At 38.1% G+C, this 23,950-nt stretch overlaps 1 protein-coding gene across 5 annotated transcripts in view; it reads left to right on the top strand.

Annotated features, from left to right (window-relative positions):
* The window catches only part of LOC131325232 (uncharacterized), a 62,012-nt gene that overhangs the window by 32,341 nt on the left and 5,721 nt on the right, over window positions 1-23,950 (top strand). For 4 of the 5 annotated variants that reach the window (XR_009199613.1, XM_058357370.1, XM_058357367.1 and 1 more), the window contains 23 exons: window positions 3,936-4,084; window positions 4,290-4,417; window positions 4,499-4,556; window positions 5,620-5,717; window positions 7,337-7,421; window positions 7,539-7,604; window positions 7,677-7,736; window positions 10,083-10,169; window positions 10,258-10,444; window positions 12,556-12,599; window positions 12,686-12,817; window positions 12,902-13,033; window positions 13,125-13,177; window positions 13,274-13,322; window positions 15,947-16,005; window positions 20,625-20,770; window positions 20,864-21,045; window positions 21,636-21,764; window positions 21,839-21,924; window positions 22,044-22,159; window positions 22,250-22,362; window positions 22,525-22,648; window positions 22,922-23,043. Coding sequence is in view for 4 of the 5 variants with exons in the window: in XM_058357370.1 (XP_058213353.1) it covers window positions 3,936-4,084; window positions 4,290-4,417; window positions 4,499-4,556; window positions 5,620-5,717; window positions 7,337-7,421; window positions 7,539-7,604; window positions 7,677-7,736; window positions 10,083-10,169; window positions 10,258-10,444; window positions 12,556-12,599; window positions 12,686-12,817; window positions 12,902-13,033; window positions 13,125-13,177; window positions 13,274-13,322; window positions 15,947-16,005; window positions 20,625-20,770; window positions 20,864-21,045; window positions 21,636-21,764; window positions 21,839-21,924; window positions 22,044-22,159; window positions 22,250-22,362; window positions 22,525-22,648; window positions 22,922-23,043 (2,405 nt within the window). In the remaining variant the exon portion in view is untranslated. The remainder of the gene's footprint in view (window positions 1-3,935; window positions 4,085-4,289; window positions 4,418-4,498; window positions 4,557-5,619; window positions 5,718-7,336; window positions 7,422-7,538; window positions 7,605-7,676; window positions 7,737-10,082; window positions 10,170-10,257; window positions 10,445-12,555; window positions 12,600-12,685; window positions 12,818-12,901; window positions 13,034-13,124; window positions 13,178-13,273; window positions 13,323-15,946; window positions 16,006-20,624; window positions 20,771-20,863; window positions 21,046-21,635; window positions 21,765-21,838; window positions 21,925-22,043; window positions 22,160-22,249; window positions 22,363-22,524; window positions 22,649-22,921; window positions 23,044-23,950) is intronic. The other variant, XM_058357369.1, reaches the window with a different exon arrangement.

The following is a 23,950-nucleotide window of genomic DNA, read 5'->3' as shown; positions in this document are numbered from 1 at the left end:
TCGTGTAGGTAGTTGTTCCTCAATGTCACCACCAATATCATGCGTTTCCCTTTCAACAAATACTGGTTCCTCTTTAGTGTTTTCCTTCTCCCCTTCACTATGATCATAGAAAAATTTCTCCCCCTCACTATGATTATAAAAGGTAAACATCTCTTCCTCCTGTTGATGCTCCCCCTGAAGAGATGGTTTAGAGGGAGAATAAAAAACCTCTGTTTCCCAAAAGGTAACATCCATAGAGACAAACATCTTCCTTGAATAAGGATCGTAACACTTATAGCCTTTTTTGGTAGGAGAGTACCCAACAAAAATACACTTATGGGCTTTATGTCCTAGCTTGCCCCAGAAGGTTTTGGGGCATGAACAAAACACACACAACCAAACACCCTAGGTGGAAGAGTCGTAACTCGACAACTGCTTGGCAGGCACTCAATGGGTGTTTTAAAATTAAGGACACTTGATGGCATACGGTTGATAAGATATGTAGCAGTTAAAATAGCTTCTCCCCATAAGTATTTAGGAACATTCATAGTGAACAAAAGAGATCGAGCGACCTCAGCAAGATGACGATTTTTACGCTCAGCGACTCCATTTTGTTGTGGAGTGTCAACGCAAGTCGTCTGAAAAATAATACCATTATCATCTAGATATGTCCGAAAAATCTTATCAATATACTCAGTCCCATTATCACTCCGAAGAATTTTAATACGTGTATCAAATTGAGTGCACACCATCTTATGAAAAGATTTGAAGCAGGAAAATACTTCATTTTTTGACTGGAGTAAGTACACCCATGTGGCACGAGAATAACAATCAATAACAGTAACAAACCATCGATAGCCCTTTAAAGAAGTAACAGGAGAAGGACCCCAAACATCAGAATGGATAACCATAAATGGAGAATCACTTCGTTTATTAATAGGTGCATAAAAAGAGCGTTTATGTTTTTCAAACTCACAGGCTTCGCAAAAAAACTGATCCATAGGACAATGTTTAACTAAAGTAGGAAAAAGTTTCTCTAATATCCCAAAAGAGGGATGACCCAATCTACGGTGCCACCGATGTAACAAAGAAAGAGTGGAACTCATATCTGCCCGTAGAGCTTGTTCACATGATAAAGATGGCTGAGATGGATGAGGTGCATGCTCTAGATAATAGATACCACCATGTGCTTTACCACTGCCAATCACCTTCCCCGTTTCCAGTTCCTGAAAGATACAGTGAGTAGGAAAAAATGTCACAGAACAGTTTGCAGAATGGGTAAAACTACTAACTGAAAGAAGGTTAGTGGCAAAGTTTGGAATATGAAGGACTGAAGAGAGAGAGAGATAGAGGGAGAATAGCGAACGGAACCTTTCCTTGAAATAGCAGAGAACGATCCATCGGCAATTCGAACCTTATCCTTACCAGAACAAGTGGAATAAGAATCAAAAACAGAGGAACAACCTGTCATATGATCTGAAGCACCAGAATCGATAATTCAAGGAATACCAGAGGAGGCAGTAAATGCACTAGCTGGAATACCTGAATGAGCAAAATAGGATGCAGTAGGAGCTACTGTGGAAGTAGGAGCTATAGTAGAGGAAGAATCAGCCTGAGCCATAAGACGTCTGAGAGCTTGCATCTCCCCCTGAGAGAAACCGCCAACAGAATCAGAAGGTGACTGAACTCCTGTACTGAACCCAGAATCAGACAAGGTAGCAAACTCTGAAACATGTGCCTGAGCCTGAGAACGCCCGAGACCACGACCTCGACCTCCACGTCCACTGCCTCGCCCACAAGAAGGACGACCATGTAACTTCCAACAGAAGTCCTTGGTATGTCCAGTGTTGTGTCAATAATCACACTGGAGTGACATACGGTCTATGGTCCCACTGGTAGTACCAGACTGAGACTTTCCACTGCCAGACCCAAACTGTCCCTGTGGAATAGCAACCAATGCAGAACGATCAGAAGTAGGAGCTTGTAACATAGCACCCCTTCTGCTCTCCTCCTGTTGAACAATGGCATAGGCCTCTCCCAAAGATGGAAACGGAACACGACCCAACACCTGCACTCTAATTGGATCATACTCCACATCAAGACCAGCAAGAAAGTCATACACACGCTCTTTCTCTATTCTTTTTAACCAAGCACCAGCATCAACGGAACAGACTGCTTGAAACCCCTGATAATAATCAAATTCTTGCCAGGCCCCACTAAGATCAGCAAAGTAAACAGCAACAGATCGATTGTGTTGATCCATAGTACGAAGTCGCTTTCGCAACTCAAAACACTGAGCATCATTGCCCTGCTGAGAATAAGTCTGTGTGGCAATAGTCTAAATCTGATATGGAGTGTTAAGAAGCAAGAAAGGACTACGAATATCAGCCTTCATAGAATTAAACAACCAAGTCATGGCTAAAGATCGACGAGACTTAAACGTCTTGAGTTCAACATCAGTAGTAGGCTCAGAAACAGGGCCTTCAATGAACTCAGACATCCCTTTAGCTTCAATGGCTAATGTAAAAGTACGAGACCAAAGTAAATAATTTGTGCCATCCAGTTTGATGGGACAAATATCCAGTGGAGGGTTATCCAGAGTCCCCACACGACTCAACTCATCCTTGCCACTAGCGGAAGCCTGTTTTTTCTCTTCTGACATCTGGAAAGCAGAACAATAATGCCAAACAAACAATAAACAATGTTCCCAGCAACTTTAGAACTCCAAAAATAAAAAATAAAGGTTGCAAAAACCCTAGAACCTCAAAAAAAAATCAACTGAATACCTTCGGATCTGACTGAAACAGTGTTGAAAAAGAAAAAAAAATAGATTTGATCGGCGAGAACAGATCTGATCGACGGTGACGGCAAGCCCCACCTGATCGAAGAACTCTTCACAAAGCACTGTTCACACGATAACTGTTCACGATCACTATTCACGACACTGTTCACGCGGCCGCTGTTCACGATCACTGTTCACCAGAAAAGTACTGTTCACGCAGCGACGAGAAGAATGTCGTAGGTCGCCAGGTTCTATCGCTTTGATACCATGTTCAGTTTTAGGGTAATCATAATAGGGAGAAAACCCATTAAAGTTAATTTCATTCAACGTAAAATATATATATACAAGCTGTATAATAATTGCACTACGGTCCTAGATACTTAAACTAATTACATGATAAGACATATAATTACACTAGATACAAATAGATCCATCATCTAACACAAAAGCAAATGAACTCAAGGGCCACCTCGGAGAGTGAGACATTGTATTGTGTCTATGTAGCAATTGGGCAGAAACGCTCAACTGTGGCACAATTAGTTCAAATTCTTTCCAAAGCGAATGCTTTGGAATATTCCATTCTTGTAGCAGCCACCGCTTCGGATCCTGCTCCTCTGCAATTTCTGGCTGTGCCATGGGGGAATATCAAACTCTTGGGGTCGTTGCTCCGCATGTTGTTCTCCCGGTGCGAAACAGTTGGTTCCGTAGTTTTAGAATTCTGCTGATCCCAAGTATCAGAGGATGCGCATCCCAGTCAGGCAGCAAGCATAGGAGCTGAGGTCGATTTATGAGATCGATAGCATTAGAGATTGATTGTGCGACAGTGAGGTCTATTGGCTTTCTAGCTTTAAGAACTAAGACGGGGGTTATGCTAAACACAAGAAATTCACATATATGATTGTTACATGTGAATGAAGATAGAATATTGGAACATGTTACATGCATATACATGTAACGCGTATTACTTCCCGCCCTCTAGTTTGATGTGTATTTAAGTTATCTTTGCCCCCCTATTGAGTATTGAGAGAAGTAGTGAGACATCAGTTTTAACTTCCGGAATACGTGTGCTAATCTTTCTGCAGATCTTGCATTGTTTTTATTCGAATGTTTGATCAGTCCTCTGTTTGGTAGTGTTTGATGGTGACACCACATGCCTATTTTACACCTTTGGCAGGGATTGAATGGATCTTAGACAATGATGCGTCCAATACTGCTGTTTTGGTTGCTAGCGAAGCCCATGCAATAACATTGGCCATTGAAGGTTTGCTAGGTGTTGTCTTTACAGTGGCTACTTTGACAGATGAGGCAGTGGATGTTGGTGAGGTAATTCCTTGTGCATATTATTATGTACATTCACGCAGGCAGAGATATATTTGCCCACAACGGAAATAAATGGGAACTGTATTCGGACATACAGATCATATTTGGTATATCTGCAACATATCACGGTTCTTGTTATTGCTTCCTATTGTAACTGACTTGTATATGTCCGCTCAATTTCTTATTCTCAAATGTTCCTTTGAATCAGCTTGAATCCCCAAGATGTGACTCTGACCCACCAGCAAAATGTACTGGGGAAACTGCAGTTCTCTGCATGTCTATGGTTGATTCAATGTGGTTGACCATACTTGATGCATTGTCCCTAATTCTGTCTAAGTATGTTGATTTTCATTTTTATGTCGTTACTAGTCTTAGGATATTCCATTTTTTTTTTTTTCTGACCTGTTAATTGTTAAGGTCCCAAGGGGAGGCTATTGTATTGGAGATATTGAAGGGCTATCAGGCTTTTACTCAGGTAATAGTAGGTTTATTCAATTCACAAAGATCTTCTAACTCGTCTCCTTCGTTAATTAGCTACTTTTAGGGCATTTCCAAGCCACCTCTATTTTCTCTATTGTTGGAGGAAATCTCACTCCAACCCACCCTCCATTTCCTCTATTTCACAGAATGCACTTTAACACTCCAAATATGGAGTATGGGAGAAACAAAAAGAGGATCCTCCAAATTCACTTTTTGAGTATAACATGACAAACGTACTAGATTTTGGAATGAAAGTGAATAATGATTGAAGAAGTGAGAAGTGTTTAAAACATGGATGAGATATAGGGATATAAAGATTTATGGTTGGAGTTCATATTGTGAGGCGAAGTGGGATATAAGGATATTAAGATTTATGATTGGAGTTCATATTGTGAGGCGAAGTGGGATATAGGGATATAAAGATTTATGATTGAAGTTCATATTGTGAAGCGAAGTCCCACATCGTTTGGGTACCAAAGATATATAAATAAAGTAAAAAGCGTGAGGACAACCTCACTTCAATAGCTAGCTTTTCGGGTTGAGTTCTACCCAAGACCGTGTAACATGGTATCAGAGCTAGGTACCAGAGATGGGTAGGGTGTGTGACTTTGGCCTACAAGTGGCAGGTGTTACCGAGTGAGCATGTTGCGCGTGAACGAGTGTGTGTACCGAAGTTTCACATCGTCTGGGTACCAAAGTAATATAAAGTATATAAGCATGTGGGCACCCTCACTTCAATAGCTAGCTTTTGGGGTTGAGTTCTACCCAAGACCGTGTAACACATATGAATAATGAAATTCTATATATTCTCTCCTTTTATTATCATTATTATTATTATTATTATTATAAGATGTTAATGTCATCCTCTCAAATGGAGAAATAGAGGATATTGGGTTGGAGATGCTACTGATACACCCAGGCCCTGTTATGAATTTTTCTCTCTTTTGAATGAGCAGCTTTGATTGTTTACTTGTCAAAAAAAAAAAAAAAAAACAGAGCTGCTTTGATATTTAACTTCTAAATTAGATGACAGATTGTGTCATGTGGTAATTACTCAGGCTTGTGGGGTTCTTCGTGCTGTAGAACCATTGAACTCGTTTTTGGCTTCCCTGTGCAAATTTACAATCAATATTCCCTCCGACCCTGACAAGAGGAGGTGCGTATATTGAGGAACTCACCAACCATTGGTTTTCGTTGGATGACTACTGCGGAGGCAGAATTCTTTGAAGGCTATTATAACTACTTTTTCTAGTGACATTATGGACTCTTGGATTGTGCTGCTCTTGTCGTGAATGTGGTCTTTTTCTTTAAAACCTGTGGTTTCTTCAATTTTTTGGAATTCAAGATGCTTGTTTTACTTTGTAGTCTACAATTACTTCCATATAGATCATTCATTTGGGTAATTACATAATGTGTCACTCATCATATGTGGTTCATTTTGTCATATTTGCCTGTTAAGTAGGACTGACACGGCTAGGTAACACAACACCAGACACTTCGCCCAGATTCCAAATAATGGAGGACAACACTCTGGGGACACATTTAAAAAGTATAGGTAGGTGCTTTTGCTATCTGCATGATGTTTAAATGAAAATTGAAAAATACAAACCGAAGACTATAATTACAAAAAAAAATATCATATATGCCATCTTTCACATGTGGTGTTACATTATTTTGCCATTACATCATTCACAAAAGCATTCCATCAAAAAGTTTTGATCATTCGGACATGTTATTACAATCTGTCAACCAATATCTATCACACAAAAAAGATTTCTAACCTTTAATTTTAGCCTTCTACCTTATTTGGCACCCCTGATGTGTCCCGAGAATGTCCACAAGGTGTCTCAATAGTGTGTTTATATGTGTATTCTTTAGTGTCCCTAGAGTGTCCAGGTGAACAAGATTGAAAAAAATAGCACTCTTCTAATTCGGGTTCCGGACACAATCCGATAAGGTTCCCACACGGTCGTTATATGCCCGGTACCGTACAATTGCATTAATCATGTTGTACCTGAGGAATTTGATCAGTTGTTACATTGGCTGTCATGATTGAGAGGGGGATGGAGGGTTTCATGCTGGATGTGTGTTATACTTCTTGGATTTAATTAAATTGATGTGGTCTACCAATTTGAATGTGATGTCAAAAAGATCCTTATGTAAGCTTGTTGTCTCTTCTGAAATTTTCTCATTTAGTTCTGTTGGAGTTCTTTGGAAAAGAATGGATGAGGATTTCTTATGTGATAATATTTTTAAGTAAATCATTATATTCTTTGCCATTTTTATATTTGGCAACTTCTGTTGACTGTTTGTGATGGAGAATTCTCCATTTCATCTTTGGAGGAGTTCAAATAGCAAGTGCTTTTTTGTGATCTTTATATAGTTGCTTCTACCCTGACTATCCACTTCTGGACAAGTACTTATCAAAAGGAAAAAAAAACTTCTGGACAAGCATGTTTTCCCTATGTTGAATAGATGATCAAACATAATTGGCATGGTGTTCTCTTTTATCAATTTTACCTCTTATAGTAGTTTTTCTCTTTCCATCCGAAGTAGTTGTGTAGGGTTAAAATCCATAAAGATCTTGCTTCAATTGATTGTAATTCCATCGTTAGTGTTTAAATAAGTGTTGATTCAAGATCAACAAAGACCTTACTTCAATAAATTTTTTTGGATTTTTCTATCACTGTCTCATGGTTTATACCCAAATTTCCTTTGGCTTTGACGTCCAATTTCAGAAAGATTGACAAAATGACTGATGACTTATTTCTGCAGTTCTTCACAATCTCCTGGTTTAAAACGTTCTGAACATTTGGTAGATCAAAGGGATGGCGTTGTCCTTACTCCGAAGAATGTGCAGGTATGTATTTACAATGCTTGTCTTACCCACTAGTACTATGTTGATCCCTTCTACTTGATTTCTTGTTAATAAACTTAAGGTTGTCTTACTGTCTGCCTTTTGCTCTTGGCAAGTCAGGCCTTAAGGACTCTCTTCAATGTAGCTCACAGACTACACAACGTTTTGGGCCCCTCTTGGGTTTTGGTATGTCTGCCTTTCTGCATTTCCATATCAAACCAGTGAGGTTTGTTCTTGTAACTTTATCTTCCAATGTAGGTTTTGGAGACTCTAGCAGCTTTAGACCGAGCAATCCATTCTCCTCATGCAACTACTCAGGTTTTTTGGAAGATCATTCCTTAAAATTCAGTAATCAAATAGTTAAATCAGTTTCGCTGTGTGTGGTATTTTATAGTTTGTCGTACTTACTTTGTAAATTGTCTGTGCAACTTTATTTTCATGCATCTCAATAAATAATTTAAAGCAATCATTCTTTTTATTTTCAGGTTAGTTGATAAGAACTGTTTTATTCCCGGTAATCTGATTCTTTGGCCTTATTACTTATTAGAGCTCAACGTAGGGCTGCAGAACCTTTCCAGCTTGAGTTGGAAGTTCACGCACCACAGTTCAATGTGCTTATGTATGAGTGATAGTTATGTTAGTTTTATTAACAAATAACCAATGATAAAATGGACTATGATGCTCTAGAGTTTAAAGAACTGAAAAGGTTAAGGTGAAAGAATTCTTGTAAAAGTTCAAAGACCTGAAAGATGGGAGGGACTACATCCATAGAGTGTAGGGTTTAGCTTGATGAAATTGAAATTACATCAATCAAAGTGAAATCTCGCTGAAACAACAGGGACCAATGCCCAATGGCGTAATTTGTCCTGAGGAGAATTCTGTTGGTGGTTGAACTCAATGTTGCTGATATGTCAAGCACAACTTCAATTTGAGTAGTTTAGTGTTGTTCCAGTCTATCCTGAAATGTGCCTGTATCATGGGTAAATTGAAAAGCAACATCTTGCACATGATTCTTGACCATATCCTTGATAGATTTGGAACAGGAGACCAATAGTCTCATTGTCCCAATTAGTTGGCACTTCTTTCATTTCGGAACAGCCTATCCTCTTAAGTCCCCTTGGAAAAGCCCATTTGTTTCTTTAGACGAAGAACATAATAGGTGTGTGACTGGTCAAGGGAGTGCAACCCTACATTGAATCATTTCTTTCACATGTCAGATACTTTGGAGTTTAGAGTGGTGTATTGGTCCTTTTAATGTTTGGCCTTTTTTTATGTTCCCCGCGTTCCTCTGTAAATGAGCGGTATCCTCTTGATGCCTTTTCTATAGAATTTATTACTTATCCAAAATAAAAAATAATAGGTGTGTGACTGTCTTTCAGTATTTTATTCCTCTAGTACTGATTTTCCTCTTTCACTTGCTCCCTGTTATTTTTATTGTCCTTTTCTTTCTGGTTTTTTTTGCCACTGTAATTTATAGACTAAATCTCCATTATCTAGTGCATTGTAGCACAAGCCAAAGCACATGTGGTTCAATGTTCCATGTCCCATGGGAATATGAACCTAAAGTTTAAGCAATTGTGGTTTCACATGTGACGAACTGGTTAGGAGGTATAGAAGAAGGCTGATTTACTATTGGCTATCCATTCTCAAATTGCAACACTTCTTATTTAGGCCATCTAATATGCGGAAGCTTTAGCTGTTACATATACATAAGTCCAGACATGTCTCCACTGCGAGTCATGATTTTAGCCTTTTGCGAAGCCAGGCTGCTTCATTTGTGAGGGAAGACTAGTTGAATTCAAACATCTAACGGCTTGTCGAACTAGGTTCAGATCTTTTAGCCTTAAGATTCGGCCACACTGAATACTACTAGTATAACTTGATTAGAAGACGGAGAATCATGGTAAATTGGTGTTGTATGTGCAAAAGGGATGCGGAGACGGTCGATCACCTCTTCCTTCATTGCCCAATGGCTTGGGAGCTTCAGACTTTGGTGTTCTCTTGGTTTGGGATTCAATGGGTTGTTTCAAGTAGTGTCATGGAACTCTTAATTGCTTGGAAAGGTGCTAGAGTGGGAAAAAGAAGGAAGCGTGTTTGGGATATGATCTCTCTTTGTTTGATGTGGGTGATTGACGTGAAAGGAATTTGAGATGCTTTGAGGGGATTGAAAAGCCTTTATTTAAAATTAAAAGTTTTTTGTTAAATAGCTTGTATAGTTGGGACAAGTATGATTGTTTCCCATCTCTTGACCAATTTTTAGATTGGTTTGAGCTTTTTCAGTCGAATAGGAGTGCAAGTGTACAAGGCCTTTTTGTCTCGTGGCCTTCAATTGTAATGGGCAGCGTTCCCTTAATGCCTTGTTGGTAATATAATCTTTTACTTATAAAAAAAAATGAAGTTCGTCATTTCATTTGATGTGTGCTAGTCAAAATCCCAAATGTATTTGCAAACCAATGCGCATTTAAGCTTATACGTACTTGGCAATATTGTTGCATCTATTCTTTCCTTTTATAGTGTCTTAAAAACAAACAGTGGATCCGTAAATGTCGATTTGTGATTGTTTTAATCATGTACTATGATTTTATGGGTTTTTTCCTCGTAGCTTTATTCCAAATAAGGTCATTATCGAGTACTCATGAAGCCATCGTTGTGTTATACTTGTAGGAGATCTCAACCGCTGTTCCAAAGTTTACAAGAGAGTCATCTGGTCAATACAGTGACTTCAGTATACTCTCTTCCTTGAATTCTCAGGTGAGGTTGTCATTTTTAGATGTATGTTTTTTCTTTGGGTTATCAAGAATCTACATGCTCTAACCCTTGTTATTTGTTTCCTGTGAAGCTGTTTGAGAGTTCAGCATTGATGCAGATATCTGCAGTTAAATCACTTCTTTCAGCACTATGTCAATTGTCACATCAATGCGTAACTGAAGATGTGAGTGGTGTTGGACAAGCATCAAGTCAAAAAATTGGAAGCATCAGTTTTTCAGTGGAGAGAATTATATCCATCCTAGTAAATAATCTTCACAGTAAGTATGGAATGACATTAGAGGAGTTTCTTGTGCATAGTTTTTTATTTCATGCTGCCTCTAGTATTCTTTTTGAGATACTTCTACTTCTATTAAGCTCATTATATTCTTCTTGTTTTTGTTGTTAGAATACCTAAACATCTAGAGTGCCAGATACACGGACTCAATTCATTTTCTTATCATAATTATTTTTTTTCTTATCAAGATAATAGTGGTGTCTGATGGTGGTAGATTCCTTCTCTCACTCTGATTATTTTCATGATAGCCTTAAGCTTTTTTCTTCATTTATCATATCTCTATCCTTTGCTCGTGTCTGTTGTTGGATTCACCTTATTACGTCACTTATGTACTTTTTATTTATTTGTAATGTGACAAGCCTGCCGTAGGATTAGATCTGTTATCCTACTTATCAAGCTTGCTTGATCTCAACTTGATTAGATATTAGTTGGTGCTCATATAAGTACTAGTTCTTTTGATGGATAAAATATTAGCTATAAATCAAACTTTGAGCTTGATGGCTAACAGATACTCAGAAATTTCCAGTGAACATCCTAAAGTAAGTTGCCAAGAGTTCGAGATTGTCACCAAAACGAGCAAGATTTTGAAATCCTTGTCATGCCTCGGTTTTGTGGGAATCGTAATATGGACAATGATTTCATGTTTTACGTAAAGCTCCCTGCTGCTATAAATAGTAGAATGGTCATCATAATAGTGCAATTAAATCCATATGTTTGTAGTTACTAGTATTCAGGATAAATGCCAACCACTGGCCCTTCACTTAGCAATATACCAACTACGCAACGTGAATGCCTGCATAGATGTGACATTTTTATTTGGACTTCATAAATTGAGCGTTGCTTAATACTCCCTCTCCAATTCCTATCACATTATAGGTTTCTGTTTGCATAATGCAGTACTTTTTAGTTGTAAAAGTATAAGATGACAGATGACTTAATTTTCTCATTTTCTCAATTTCGTATTCTCTTTGGTTCTTTATTTTCTATAAACTCAAAACTGAAGGGAACATCACGGTGGCTTTAGTGACTTCCGCCTGAGGTGCCACCGACCATCTCATATTTTTGGTCCTTTCAGCCGCAGACATCGTTAACCATGCCACATATGATGCTATATTTTGATGTAGTGCCTTTCACCTAAAATCCCCCACATTTGGTGGAAGGAATTGATTCCTGTATATCTCTTGATTTATTATCCAGATTTGGGTTTGGTCTTCTAAATAAGGATAGATTCACGTTTATGAATTTACTGCTCCTTGTAGACTTAATGTAACATAATTCTGCTTCCCCAATACTTCATGTTTATAGCTCACCTAGTCACCTTAGACTGACTTCTTTAGTCATTCTCATTTTTTGACTCTTGAGGTAATGTTTCTTATTTGACATTGGCAATTTGCTTTATTTCTTGTGTCCCAGGGGCTTTTTTTATTGTGGTGCTACCTGTTGAGATGTATAAAGCCTTCCTTTTGGTTATTGTAAACAATTGGACTTGTATTTTCTTGTTTTATATTATTTGGTCTGCCACAAAATTGTGGAGTATTTTCATATCTAGTATTGTGGGTGTCTCAAATTGTAATTGACTATCTGATTGGTCTTCTGGATGTTGGCATTTTGATTGTACGTATACATAATTGGATATGTGTTGCATGACTAAAATTTTACATTAAGACTATCTTGGGAACAAAATCAAAGCTTTTGGACCATCGAGCATTTGTTATCTGGGTGAGCATGCTGCCTTGGAGTAAATCATCAAAGGTGGCATTCTCTCTCCAGAAACCGGAGTGGCAGATGTCTGGTTGGATTATTTGCCTACTGATGATAGATTAACTCACTTTGACGGATCTTATTGGAGTAACATATGGAAAAGGTCCTTGGCTGGCTAGAATGTTTTCAACTACTTTTTTCATCTGTTTTCAAAACTTTGCCGCTCTTATTGTGAACTTGTGATATCTCTGAAACTGCATTTTTTTTAAATTTTATATACGTGAAATATGGAATCTTATAGTGGAGGACCATAAATGTATTGACAAAGATGTCTTTTCTGGATCTCAACTACAATCATTTGCTTTGTTGTAAATTTTATCTACTCTGTTACAGGAGTGGAGCCTCTATGGGATCAAGTTGTTGGGCATTTCCTCGAGGTGGGTTGGAATATATAGTCAATGGAAGCTTGAGACTGATGGTGTTTCCAACATTTACTAGTGTGTTGACATCCATATATTTGCAGCTTGCTGATAATTCTAATCAGCACTTAAGAAACAAGGCTTTTGATGCATTGGACCAATCAATTTGTGCCGTTTTGGGGTCAGATCAGTTTCAGGAAAATGCAGCATTCAGACTACATGTCGAATCATGTGATGTGAGAATTGTCTATTCTCTTGCTTAACAGGCAACAGCTTAAGAGTCTTTTTTTTATTTCATTGACACCTCCCTCTCTCTCTAGATGGAAGATTTGCATACAGAATTGAGATCACTCGAGTGTGCTGTTGTGTCACCACTAAGAGTACTCTACTTTTCAACGCGAAGCAACGATGTTCGTGCTGGAGCTCTAAAGATTCTTCTGCATGTTTTAGAGGTAAGTCGCTACATATTGGAATTGACTATATGCTACTTTACTTTCTCTCTCTATTTCTAAGCTTTGCCTTTGTTTTTCGAATTGCTTTCAGATGCATGGAGAAAGGTTGCATTACAGCTGGCCAAGTATTCTGGAAATGTTGAGGTTTGCCTTCTACTTAAGAACTCGTTTCCGCTTACCTTTTGTTAATTGGGTTGTCTTTTATTGGCTGAGACTTATTCATTTCAATTTATGTTAAAGGTCTGTAGCGGATGAGTCAGAAAAGGATCTTGTCACACTGGGATTTCAGGTTATCATCACTTGATTATTACATCTGTGTTTTAGCGATGCTTCTGACTATCACTGCATGGTATATCAGTTTCCATGAATTGTAGCAAAATACCTAAATTGTCATTAAAATAATAAAATGGTAGAGTCAGTTTTTTTTTTAAAGGCGAAAAATTTCATTAATCTTGAAGATTTACAAGACAAAATGGTACCGTCAGTGATGCAATCTTATCGCAAGATGAAGTTAGATGTGACACGAAAATACGATGCAATGGTTTTGTGCAGAAGTTTGGGCAATGTTAATTCCTGCTTCTCCGGCTTACTTCTGGTTTTAAAAAAAAAAAAAAATTCCTTGTTTTCCTTCCTTCTGGCTACTTCAATCCTTCTTGTGTCTTGTAGTTTGGTGTTCCTATGTAATGCCATATTGGAATTTTGCTTCTGCATCTGTCCTGCTTAACCTAGTGGACATGTACATAATATAAGAATAAGTTTGGCAACATTTAGATCTTCTCCTTCCTTCTGGCTACTTGATCAAGTTTGCATCTTCCTTTGTCTTCTATAATTGATTTGAAAATAGTGTGAGGGTTTTATTCAGAAGTTTGGCGACGTTGATTACATCTTCTCTTCCTTCTGGCTACTTGAATCCTCCCAGTACGTTTTATATGACTGCTACATCTAAGTAGTTCCAAATGAATTAATCTTGATGTTCGACATCAGAAGGACAGACTAGTAGATTTGTATGCTTTTGTTTTGCAATTAATTTTCAATATTCTTTTAAGCTTGTTTGGTTAGGTAGTCGTATCTATCGGCCAAAAAGATGCCGGCGGTAGATATATTGTTTTATACCATGTCACTATAATTGCATAATGATGAAACGAAACTGGAAATAGAAATATGTTACATCTATGTAGCACGGACACGGATACAGATACGGATACGGACACGAGACTCGGCAATTCTAAAAAAATGGGGATACGGACACGGTTGGGGACACGCCACGTGTATAAATAAAAAATAAATAAATATATGTACATATGTATAAAAAAATTATGAACCATTGTATATGAATAATTTCACAAATTGTATAAAATTTTTTCAAAGGGAAAATTACAGTTTAACCCAAATGTTTTGAATAATTTCATATTAACCCCCCAAAATTTTAAAAATATTACATTTTGACCCCTAGCCGTGTCCCCCATCAAAAAATAATAAAAATTATTGGACACACCACGTGGCGTGTCCAATATGTGTCCCCGCGTGTCCCTGCCATGTCCCCGTGTCCAATATGTGGACACGGCGCCCTTTTGGAGTGTGGGTGCTACATAGCATTACATCATTATGTCATGATCCTAATTTTATCTATGTATTCTGTCTTCTGGTTCTTATTCTTTTATCTTTCTCCCCCTGTCGTTATATACTTCAGATTCACTAGAAAGTCTTTTGGATGCTTGCATTGTGGAAGTAATACTTCCTTTTAAAGTTGTAACGTATAAACAGGCCAATATGCTCAGATAATAACTATGTTTCATGCTTCTCTATTCGTGCTTCGTAGCCCCTCTGTATGCAACTTGCACAGAGCACAGCAATTCTCCAGGCAGGCTTTGTTTTAAGAACAACATTCCACCAACTAAGAATACAATTATCCTGGGAAAGAAAATAATTTATTGATGAATAAGTTGGTGGAGGCTGATTTGTAGTACTGGCTTCATGTGTTTGATTGTGTGGATAGAAAAAGGGCCATTTTGGTTTCCTTATAATTGTAGAAAAGAGGATTTTTTTGGCATCTATGGATTCAAAGTTGCTGATGTACAAGATTCTATTAGCAGATCTAGAGGTAACTTAATGGTAGAAGTTTACTATACTGTCGAAAAAAGGGTGAGCAAAGTTATTTCAGAAACCATGGGACATGCTCCTGATATGGTCAAAAACCTTGGAGGGCAGTGTAATCATCTCTTTGAATAAAGTTGCTGACAACAGAATATGTTAAATCTACTTCTATACCAAAAAAATTGCTGAAATTGAAGTTTGATTTTACTGTTTTTCTGTTCACACTTATCAAAAAGCATTTGTTTTTTAAACGCTCATTTTACCTTCAGCGTCTTACCATATCCTCAACTATAACAATTGTTTTTAATCGACAAAACAAAGCTCAAATGTCACATCTTGACTACTACATTTACTTTCATCTTTGACAGATCTCCTTTTCATGCATTTATTTTTCACTTTCACATGCTACAGCTGCTGTAATAATATGGCATTTTTTTTATCCTTTTTTTTTCTTGTACTCCCTCCGTCCCATTTTGTTTGTCCATTATTCCTTTTGTCTCTTTTATGTCTACTAAGTACATTTTTCAATGTGAATCTTCAAAAATATGCAATATGGATCTTATCTGATAGATTTCAATTTGTTCTATAATACAAAGTTGTCGAAATCATGAAAAACATTATAGATTGAAAGATATACGCAATAGACACAAAAGAGACCGAAGGAATAATTGACAAACAAAACGGGACGGAGGGAGTATAAGTTATGTAGTTTATGCCAGGGATGCTTCAGGTCACTTGTCCTTTTACAACATGATCTGTATATTGTGATACTTAGAGCTACATTTTAGATTCAAGCTGATTTAAAATTTTCTCTGCTAGAGTCTACGCGTCATTATGAATGATGGGCTCTCGTCTATTCCTGCAGACTGCCTTCATGTGTAAGTCTCAGTTTTAGTATTTACAATAACTTATTCCGTTAGTGCAGTTTTTTCTTTGCACCCTTTGTCCTGGTTGCCCTTCCATAGTTGTATATATCATTGTGAACCTTACAATGCTTTTTTTTTTTCTTGAAAAGCATCCTTACAATGCTTGTTAGTTGAACTATGATGCTAACTTTAATCATTTGGGATTGTACAAGTGCTACTACCACGACATTTACATTTGGGATTGAATAAAACATGAAAATAAGAAGTGACATGTAGTGATCCCAAAAGCTATCCCCATAAGTCCAACATTTATTCTTCCACAAGGAATTATAGACCTACCCGTGGGTATACGGATATTCTTTTCATCCATGGTCTAAAACATTTTAGTCTTACATTCTATGAAATTTTTCAAAATTCATTAACATTCAGTGTGCACGTCGAAAACTAGGTTGATTGAACCTATTTTTTTCCTCTAATAAAAGGTCCATTGAATTACAGATTCGTCAGCTAGGATGTCCTCAAAACTAGAGTTAGATTAAATAATTCATATTGGAAATATGGGCCTACAGATGGAGTTCTGATCCACGACGGGCTTGAATTCTGATATGCACCATTGACACATAGAAGGTGATGACTGACGAGTATCACCCATAGAGCCTTGTCATCTTTTTTTGTGCAGTAATGCTACATACACAACACATTTGCATAGATCCAACCACACCCCTCACATACATGTGGGCTCCACAAATGGGACCCACATGGTGGGGCCCACATTTATTTTAGAGCAGTTTGGTTGGATCTGTGCAATTTCCGTTTTGTGTCCACATTTAAGCATTAAAAATCACAATTCAAGTGTCCAACACTATTTTTGCAACATGTCTGACACTTGTTAGATGTCTGATTTATAAATTACTCCATAACCGAGTTTCTCAGATACTTACTAACATGGGATTATGAGAATGGAACTTGATGTATCACATTTAAATTTCACTTATGATTGATTGATAATTTTGAAAGATATGTTAATGAATTATTTAAGAGGAGGATTTAGGAGGATGAAATGTGCATTGCTCTTATGCATGCTTGCTTGCAACTTTGTCTGGAAGACCTGATAATTAACTAATATGGTCTCCGTGTTCTTGTTGATGTCAACATGCAAGAATTTACTTATCATCACACATTGTATAGTTGATATGCAATATTTACCTGAATAAGAGGGAAAAAATCGAAATAAGTCACACTACCATGAGAGTTGCATTTCCTAGCTGCGTACAAGCCCTATTTGTTAAATAATTTTTTTAGTCCATCTGGAATGTAATGGTGCTATATAAACTTAACCGCATATTTGGTTCCATACAGTTCACTGTATCGCTAATGTGTACATCCTACTTTTTATGCAAATAACATATCCGCGTGTCTATGTCGAGTCGTATCCGTGCCTCTCGTGTCCTTGTCTGTGATTCTGAGGTTATAGTACATTGTTAGTCATCCTATGTAGAAGGTGATGGTGCATTGTTAGTCATCCTATGTAGAAGTATGCACCTCATTAGCCATCCATTGGGAGGTTGAAGATAGATATTGGTTCAAGAGAAGGTGGATGTAGCTCATAAGTTCTTGACTCGTTGATTCAGCATCTTCCATTTGAGTATTTGGAGCTATTTTGAAGGATCATCCTGGGGAAGAGTCTTTGTAGGCCCCATTGGAGAAAATTGGAAGAAGGTGAGAGGGATGATTAGCTTTGTTTTCTAGAGGAGGAAGCCAGGTGGTATACCTTATTACTAGTCTTTGTTTAGGATTCTTTTGGGTTGCCATAAAATTTGCCAAAAAAAATTTGTTGGGGTATGGATGAAGGAAAGGGTCGTGAATCTCGTGATATGCACCATGAGGAAATAATGGGATTAGGCCTCCTTTTCTGAAATATGCTATTAGTTTTACGGAATTTATGTGAAAACAAATCAAGACAATAAAATTGCTCCCTTGCACCAGGAAATCAAAACCAAAACTTTATTCTCCTGCATCAGTATTAGTACCTTATTGGTTTTGTGGATCAGCTTTTATTAACAAAAGGTTAGGGCTACAAACAAAACAAAGCGGCATACCCCTCAGCAGCCACACCTTGGCTGATTATGAAGTGTGTACAAAGAAAAACAAAATCAATGAGCCTGTTTCTGCTGCCTTGGAATAGTAGTAGAAGCTCCAAAGCTCTCCAAACTTCCCTATTCTCCTGAGATACCTTCTTTATCCAAGACCTTAACCTATACCGTATATCAGTTAGTCCAAATAACAGCCAAAGGATCCTTACTCTAGACTAAGATCCTGTAATTCCTCTCCCTCCATAGTTGGTGAATAGTAGCAGCTGAAGAGAGCTTAACACATAATTCCTAAAAGAGGAGCTGTTGGTTTACTGAATTATCTTCCGACTCTGATCTCCAATGCTCAGGCCTTCTATGAATCTGATACCTCTTAGAATAGCAGACCAGACATGCTTTGAGAACTCACAACTTATAAACAGGTGATCATGACTCTCTTCTCATTGACTGCATAAACTGCAACTGGGATCTTCAAACACAGCCCACAATTTGAATCTGTTCCTTGTGGCTAACTTCTGCAGGCAACGTAACGATAACTTGAAGTTCCATTCGGGGAGATTCCCTTTAAACCAAGCAACATTATGCCAAGGTCTAAACGTTCATTTAGAGGCACAAGATGATTTTGTAGTATAAATCCCACTGGAGGATGGAAGCTACACCGCACTATCAGATTGTTCACCTGGGGTTAAAGGGAATCGGGAGTTTGCTCCATGATTTGTTGCTCAAACCTATTACTCTGGCTTGTCCAATTTTAGGTCCCATTTTGTATGATGGCCACCACTTTAGTGTACCAAGATTTCCCCAAATTACAGGTACCACCTCCCCAACTCTTTGATACAGAGGGCCTGATGATGCCAGTTATCCGTCCAAACATAAGTATCTTCCCCATTTCCGCAGACTTGATCAAAGGCTGCCCCAATGTCCTGAGATTTAGCACTTTCCTTTCCACAGCATAAACTGTCCCTTAAATAATTAAGTGTGAACCTGAGCGTAGTTGCCTTATTGCATTCCTTCAAAGGCTTAAAGCCTAACCACCTCTCTCCTTGGTTGCACAAATAGAAGACCAACTGACTTTAGCCTCTACTTGCTTGAGGTTTCACCAGTTCACAAAAACGCCTTAGGAACCCTTCAATGTCCCCTTTACTGGATGACAAATAATGAACGGGCAACTCCAATACACTTGTACACGGAAAAGGATAGACTGAATAAGCTGCATCCTACCTCCATAAGATAGCCATTTATCGGACCCAGATTGAATTGAGTGCTGTCATCATACTTGAGCCTAATGGAAATGAGTGGTACCCCAGGCTAATTCATATGGAAGATGCTTTCTGGAATGAGAAAATGATCTTCACTTCCTCCTCAACAGCATTGGTAACCCCAGGGAAAAAAAAGAAAAGAAAAGAAAAGAAGAAGATAGAGATCTTCTACAGATTGGGTTGCATACCTGAATAAGAATAAGATTTGTGGAAACTTTATATCCAACTCAAAACCAATTGGCAATGAGGGGAGAGGTTGTCTAGGCTCATATACTAGTTTCCTAGGTGATAATTAACTAATGTGGGACATGTTCCAACACTCCCCCGCACATGCGACCCCTGAATCACGCGTGGAGAGGTCAACAAATGATCCTAAACATACGGATCACAACTAAATTAACAAAGTGCAACTATGGAACAAAGGGGAAAAGCCTATGAAAACCTAGTTCTGATACCATGTTAAAGCATCCAACTCAAAATCAATTGGCAATGAGTGGAGAGGTCCCAAATGTTGTTAAGTGATCTTGGATTCCATACCCAAGCAATGTGGGATAACTACTCTAACACTCCCCCTCACATGCACTGCATTTAGCTCTGTGGCCACTTTTTGGGTTCTATCATTGTGTAGCCTTTTTTGGGTCTGCCATTGTGAGGTGTGGGATTGATTAACTTTTGTTATAAAATTTACGATGGAATGTGCCTGCTCTGATTCCATGTGGAAGTTTTATATCCAACTCTTAAACCAGTTTAATGTGGGACAAATTCCAACAAGATTAATCAAGAGACATCTTGACCACTTCCAAAGATGTTTTATCAGCCTCACAATCACAAATAAGTCATCTGCAAAAGCAAAATGGCTTATCTTTGACATCCTACATTTAGGATGACAAGAGAAGCGCCCCAGTCAATCTTCTGATGCAAGATAGTAAAAAAAAAAAAAAACCTCCATGGCAATGAAAAAGAGGTACTTGTAGAATATTTGACTTGCTTGTACCTTGACACATTGCTCTGAACTTAGTTCTATTTCCCTAGTTTGACAAAACGTGAACAGCTAAAAGATTGCGATTTAAAAAGACACTCCCTAGGACTCTAGGACCCCACTGTGTTGGCACATATGGTCCCTTTTGAAGCAAGCCACAGAAACTGGAGTTCCTGTCCGACCACAACTAGTTGGATAAGGCTTTTTTGTTTGGAGAACTGCCATTTTTTGTCCTACATATAATAGAAGTTATCAAAGATCAACAGTTATGGGCTAATATCAGTATTAATATAACTTTTGCAGATGCATAGATGTTACTGGAGCATACAGTGCTCAAAATACAGAATTGAATATTAGCTTAACTGCCGTAGGCCTTTTATGGACTACAACTGATTTTATTGCAAAGGGGCTTCTTTATGGGCTCAAAGAGGAAAACGGGACAGGTTCAGGTGGTCTTGTCAATATGGTTACTTACTAGGTAGTTGTCTGCGCTTTGAACTTACACAAATAGTTTACCCTTCCTCCGTGCTACGACATTACAGGAATTCTGGATGTGCAATCCACTTCGAAGCAAATGGAGGATGTAAACAGGGAAGAAGAAGCTGCCAATTCTATGAATGGATTCAGCGACCAAGCCCCCTTGATAAATGTAGTTGATCGTGACAAGTTGCTGTTCTCTGTTTTCTCATTGCTTCAAAAGCTAGGAGCTGATGAGAGGCCTGAGGTTTGATAATTTGTTTGGCTCGGTTTTTTGTACATTTTATCATTAGAAATTTATTACCTGCATGGAAAATCTCTATTATCAGTTCGATGAAAACAGTTCTCAAAAGTTAAGTTGTCCAAACTGATGGAACATAATTCCATATCTAAGCTCTCGACTATTAAAAATCTAGTCCTGGAACTCTCCTTGATTTTTTGTTGTGATCACTGCTGCTTTGTTGCTAGTTATTCCGTCTACATGTTTGATTGTCTTATGTGGCGCCTTGGTAAAACATATAACAGAAGCCCCTTTGCAATAAAATCAGTTGTAGTCCATACAACAGAATTGTTATATGTTGTTGGTTAAACAGTATATTCAATTTGCAGGTGCATGAATGCATCTGTACTTATGGATATCACCATTGTAGAGAAAACTTCATCTCCTTTCCTATATATCCTGCTAACTTCTTTATTTATGTCTTGTAAAAGTTTCTGATTCCATTGCCAGTCCGGATGTGTTCTACCATTCCATTAGGAAGATATGTAGAAGTGTTTATTGGTTTTGCCTGATGTATGTTAAAACCTTTTGACTGCGGGTGGGCCAACGTTTATCAGGTCAGAAATTCTGCTGTCAGGACACTTTTTCAAACACTTGGAAGTCATGGGCACAAACTTTCCAAGAGTATGTGGGAAGATTGTCTCTGGAACTATGTCTTCCCAACATTAGAACGTGCTTCACACATGGTAAACAAAAGATTACAAGATAAGAAAATGCATCATGAGCTTGTTGCCTTTCTTGACAGTTCATCTGGGTGTAGGCTGCAACCTCATCAAAAGATGAATGGCAAGGGAAAGAGCTTGGAACGCGAGGTGGAAAAGCAGTTCACATGCTCATCCATCATAGGTAATATGAATTTTCCCAAACAAAGTTTTCTCCTTCCTCTTCTGTTTTTTTAATTTTCAGTGTTTTTTTGAATATGGTAACCAGTTGCTCAAGCTATGTTCTCTTAAATGGATTTGCAGCCGTAACACTGCTCAGAAACAGTGGGATGAGACACTTGTGTTGGTAATGGGTGGAATAGCACGACTTCTACGATCTTTCTTTCCTTTTCTCAGAAGTTTGAGAAACTTTTGGTCCGGTAAGTCCCCAATTTCACTTTTTACTGCCCTGATAACTCTAGTTGGTCAAAAATCCGTTCACTTATTGTTTAGGTGTTATATGTCTTCAGGATGGGAATCACTACTGCTTTCTGTTAAGAGTAGCATTTTACATGGTAGTAAAGAGGTTTCTCTTGCAGCAATAAATTGCTTGCAGTCCACTGTCATTTCTCATTCTCCTAAGGTAAAACATTTTGTAATTGCAGCTACCTCTATATCCCGGAACTAAAATAATCATTAGGACTATTGTTGTGTTGGAAGTCCCACTCTGATAAGCTTCTAGTTAGCTGTGTTACATAGTACTGTCTGCATCTGTTTATCTTCTAACTAAAGTGATGTGAATCAGGGAAACTTGCCAATGGATTACCTCAAATCAGTTCTTGAAGTTTATGAGCTTGTTCTTCAGAGTTCAAAGAATTATGGTGGTAATGCAGCTAGCAAGGTGAAACAAGAGATTTTACATGGTCTTGGTAATACCTTACAGCAACTTGGATCACAATTTTCTTAATTTCATTGTCCCAAATCATATACTCGAGCACGTATTGCGATCTCTTAAAAAATAAAGAGACCATCTTATCTGTGAAGTGCTTGAGGCAGTCGTCGTGTTTTCTGTTGTGAAAAATGATATGATTGTGAAGACATGGACGATATTTACTGATTTGATGTTTCCTTGTTCCAGTTTAGGGTATTTGCATTGCAAAAGAAGCATGATTGTCTTTCTTTGCACCTTCAATTTCTGACAGGAGAACTATATGTGCAAGCACAAGGGATGTTTGACAATGGCATGTACACCCGGTTACTAGTAGTCGTGCATACGGCATTTAAACAGGACAGTACTACCAATAACAACTTTGAAGCAGAATTTGTAAGTCAGTTTTCCGATCGACATTTTTTTTTTCAACCCTTAATTCATAATGCTAACACCTCGGATTGCTACTGCATTTTGTAGTCATTTTGGTTTCTGGCCATGGTACCCAATATTACAAAGAGATGTAAGAAATCTATGGGGAAATTAATAAGTACATGCTTTCTATCTTGATACAAAAAGCATGTTTTGTAGGTTATTGATCTTGAAGGGGGAGAATTATGTCTATTACTTTTTGGTTCCTCAGGATTCTAGATAAAAGAGTCAAAAGAAGGGCTATCTATCCTTTACCTGTTAAACAACAGAAGTGTTTTCTCGTAATTGATTTACCCAGAAAGCTATGTGTGGTTGTAGTTATGATTTCTCTATGTGCTACGATTGTGTTCTTCTTAAGTTACCAACTTTCGAAAAGATTATGCTGTCAAGAAATGGGTCCAACAATGTATATCAAGCTACCTAGCACCTTACCTCACGTGCAACCCCGTCTTGCACATGGAGATGCAAATTTTCATAGATAGAGCGAAACAGAATACGAAGGGGAGAAGCAAAATGCAAACGGGGAACAAATTGTAGAGAGACTTGAACTCAAGACCTCTCCCAACCTCTGATGCCATGCCAATTTACCAACTGTCCCAAAAGCGGATCAAAAAAATGTCCCAAAAGCTTAGGTTGTTAGGAAATGGAGTTCACCTCTTGGCAAAGGACAGGTGCTAAGATCAGTACGTGTTTGAGACGTGGACTTCAGCGTAGAGCCCAAATGGTGACTTCTAACCAGATATTATGTCACAACCTATTGGGAAGGTTGTAGTGACACCTCATGTTTGTGCCTTGCCTGCTAAGGGCTTAGAATTCGGTTGACAAGCTAAAAATGACAAATTAGGGAGCAAGGTATGCCAAACAAATTGGG

The sequence above is a fragment of the Rhododendron vialii genome, chromosome 5a (assembly GCF_030253575.1).
Source record: "Rhododendron vialii isolate Sample 1 chromosome 5a, ASM3025357v1".
In the NCBI taxonomy this organism is placed as follows: domain Eukaryota; kingdom Viridiplantae; phylum Streptophyta; class Magnoliopsida; order Ericales; family Ericaceae; genus Rhododendron; species Rhododendron vialii.
The sequence above is the reverse complement of the archived record's forward strand: the minus strand, read 5'-3'. Positions and strand labels throughout refer to the sequence as shown.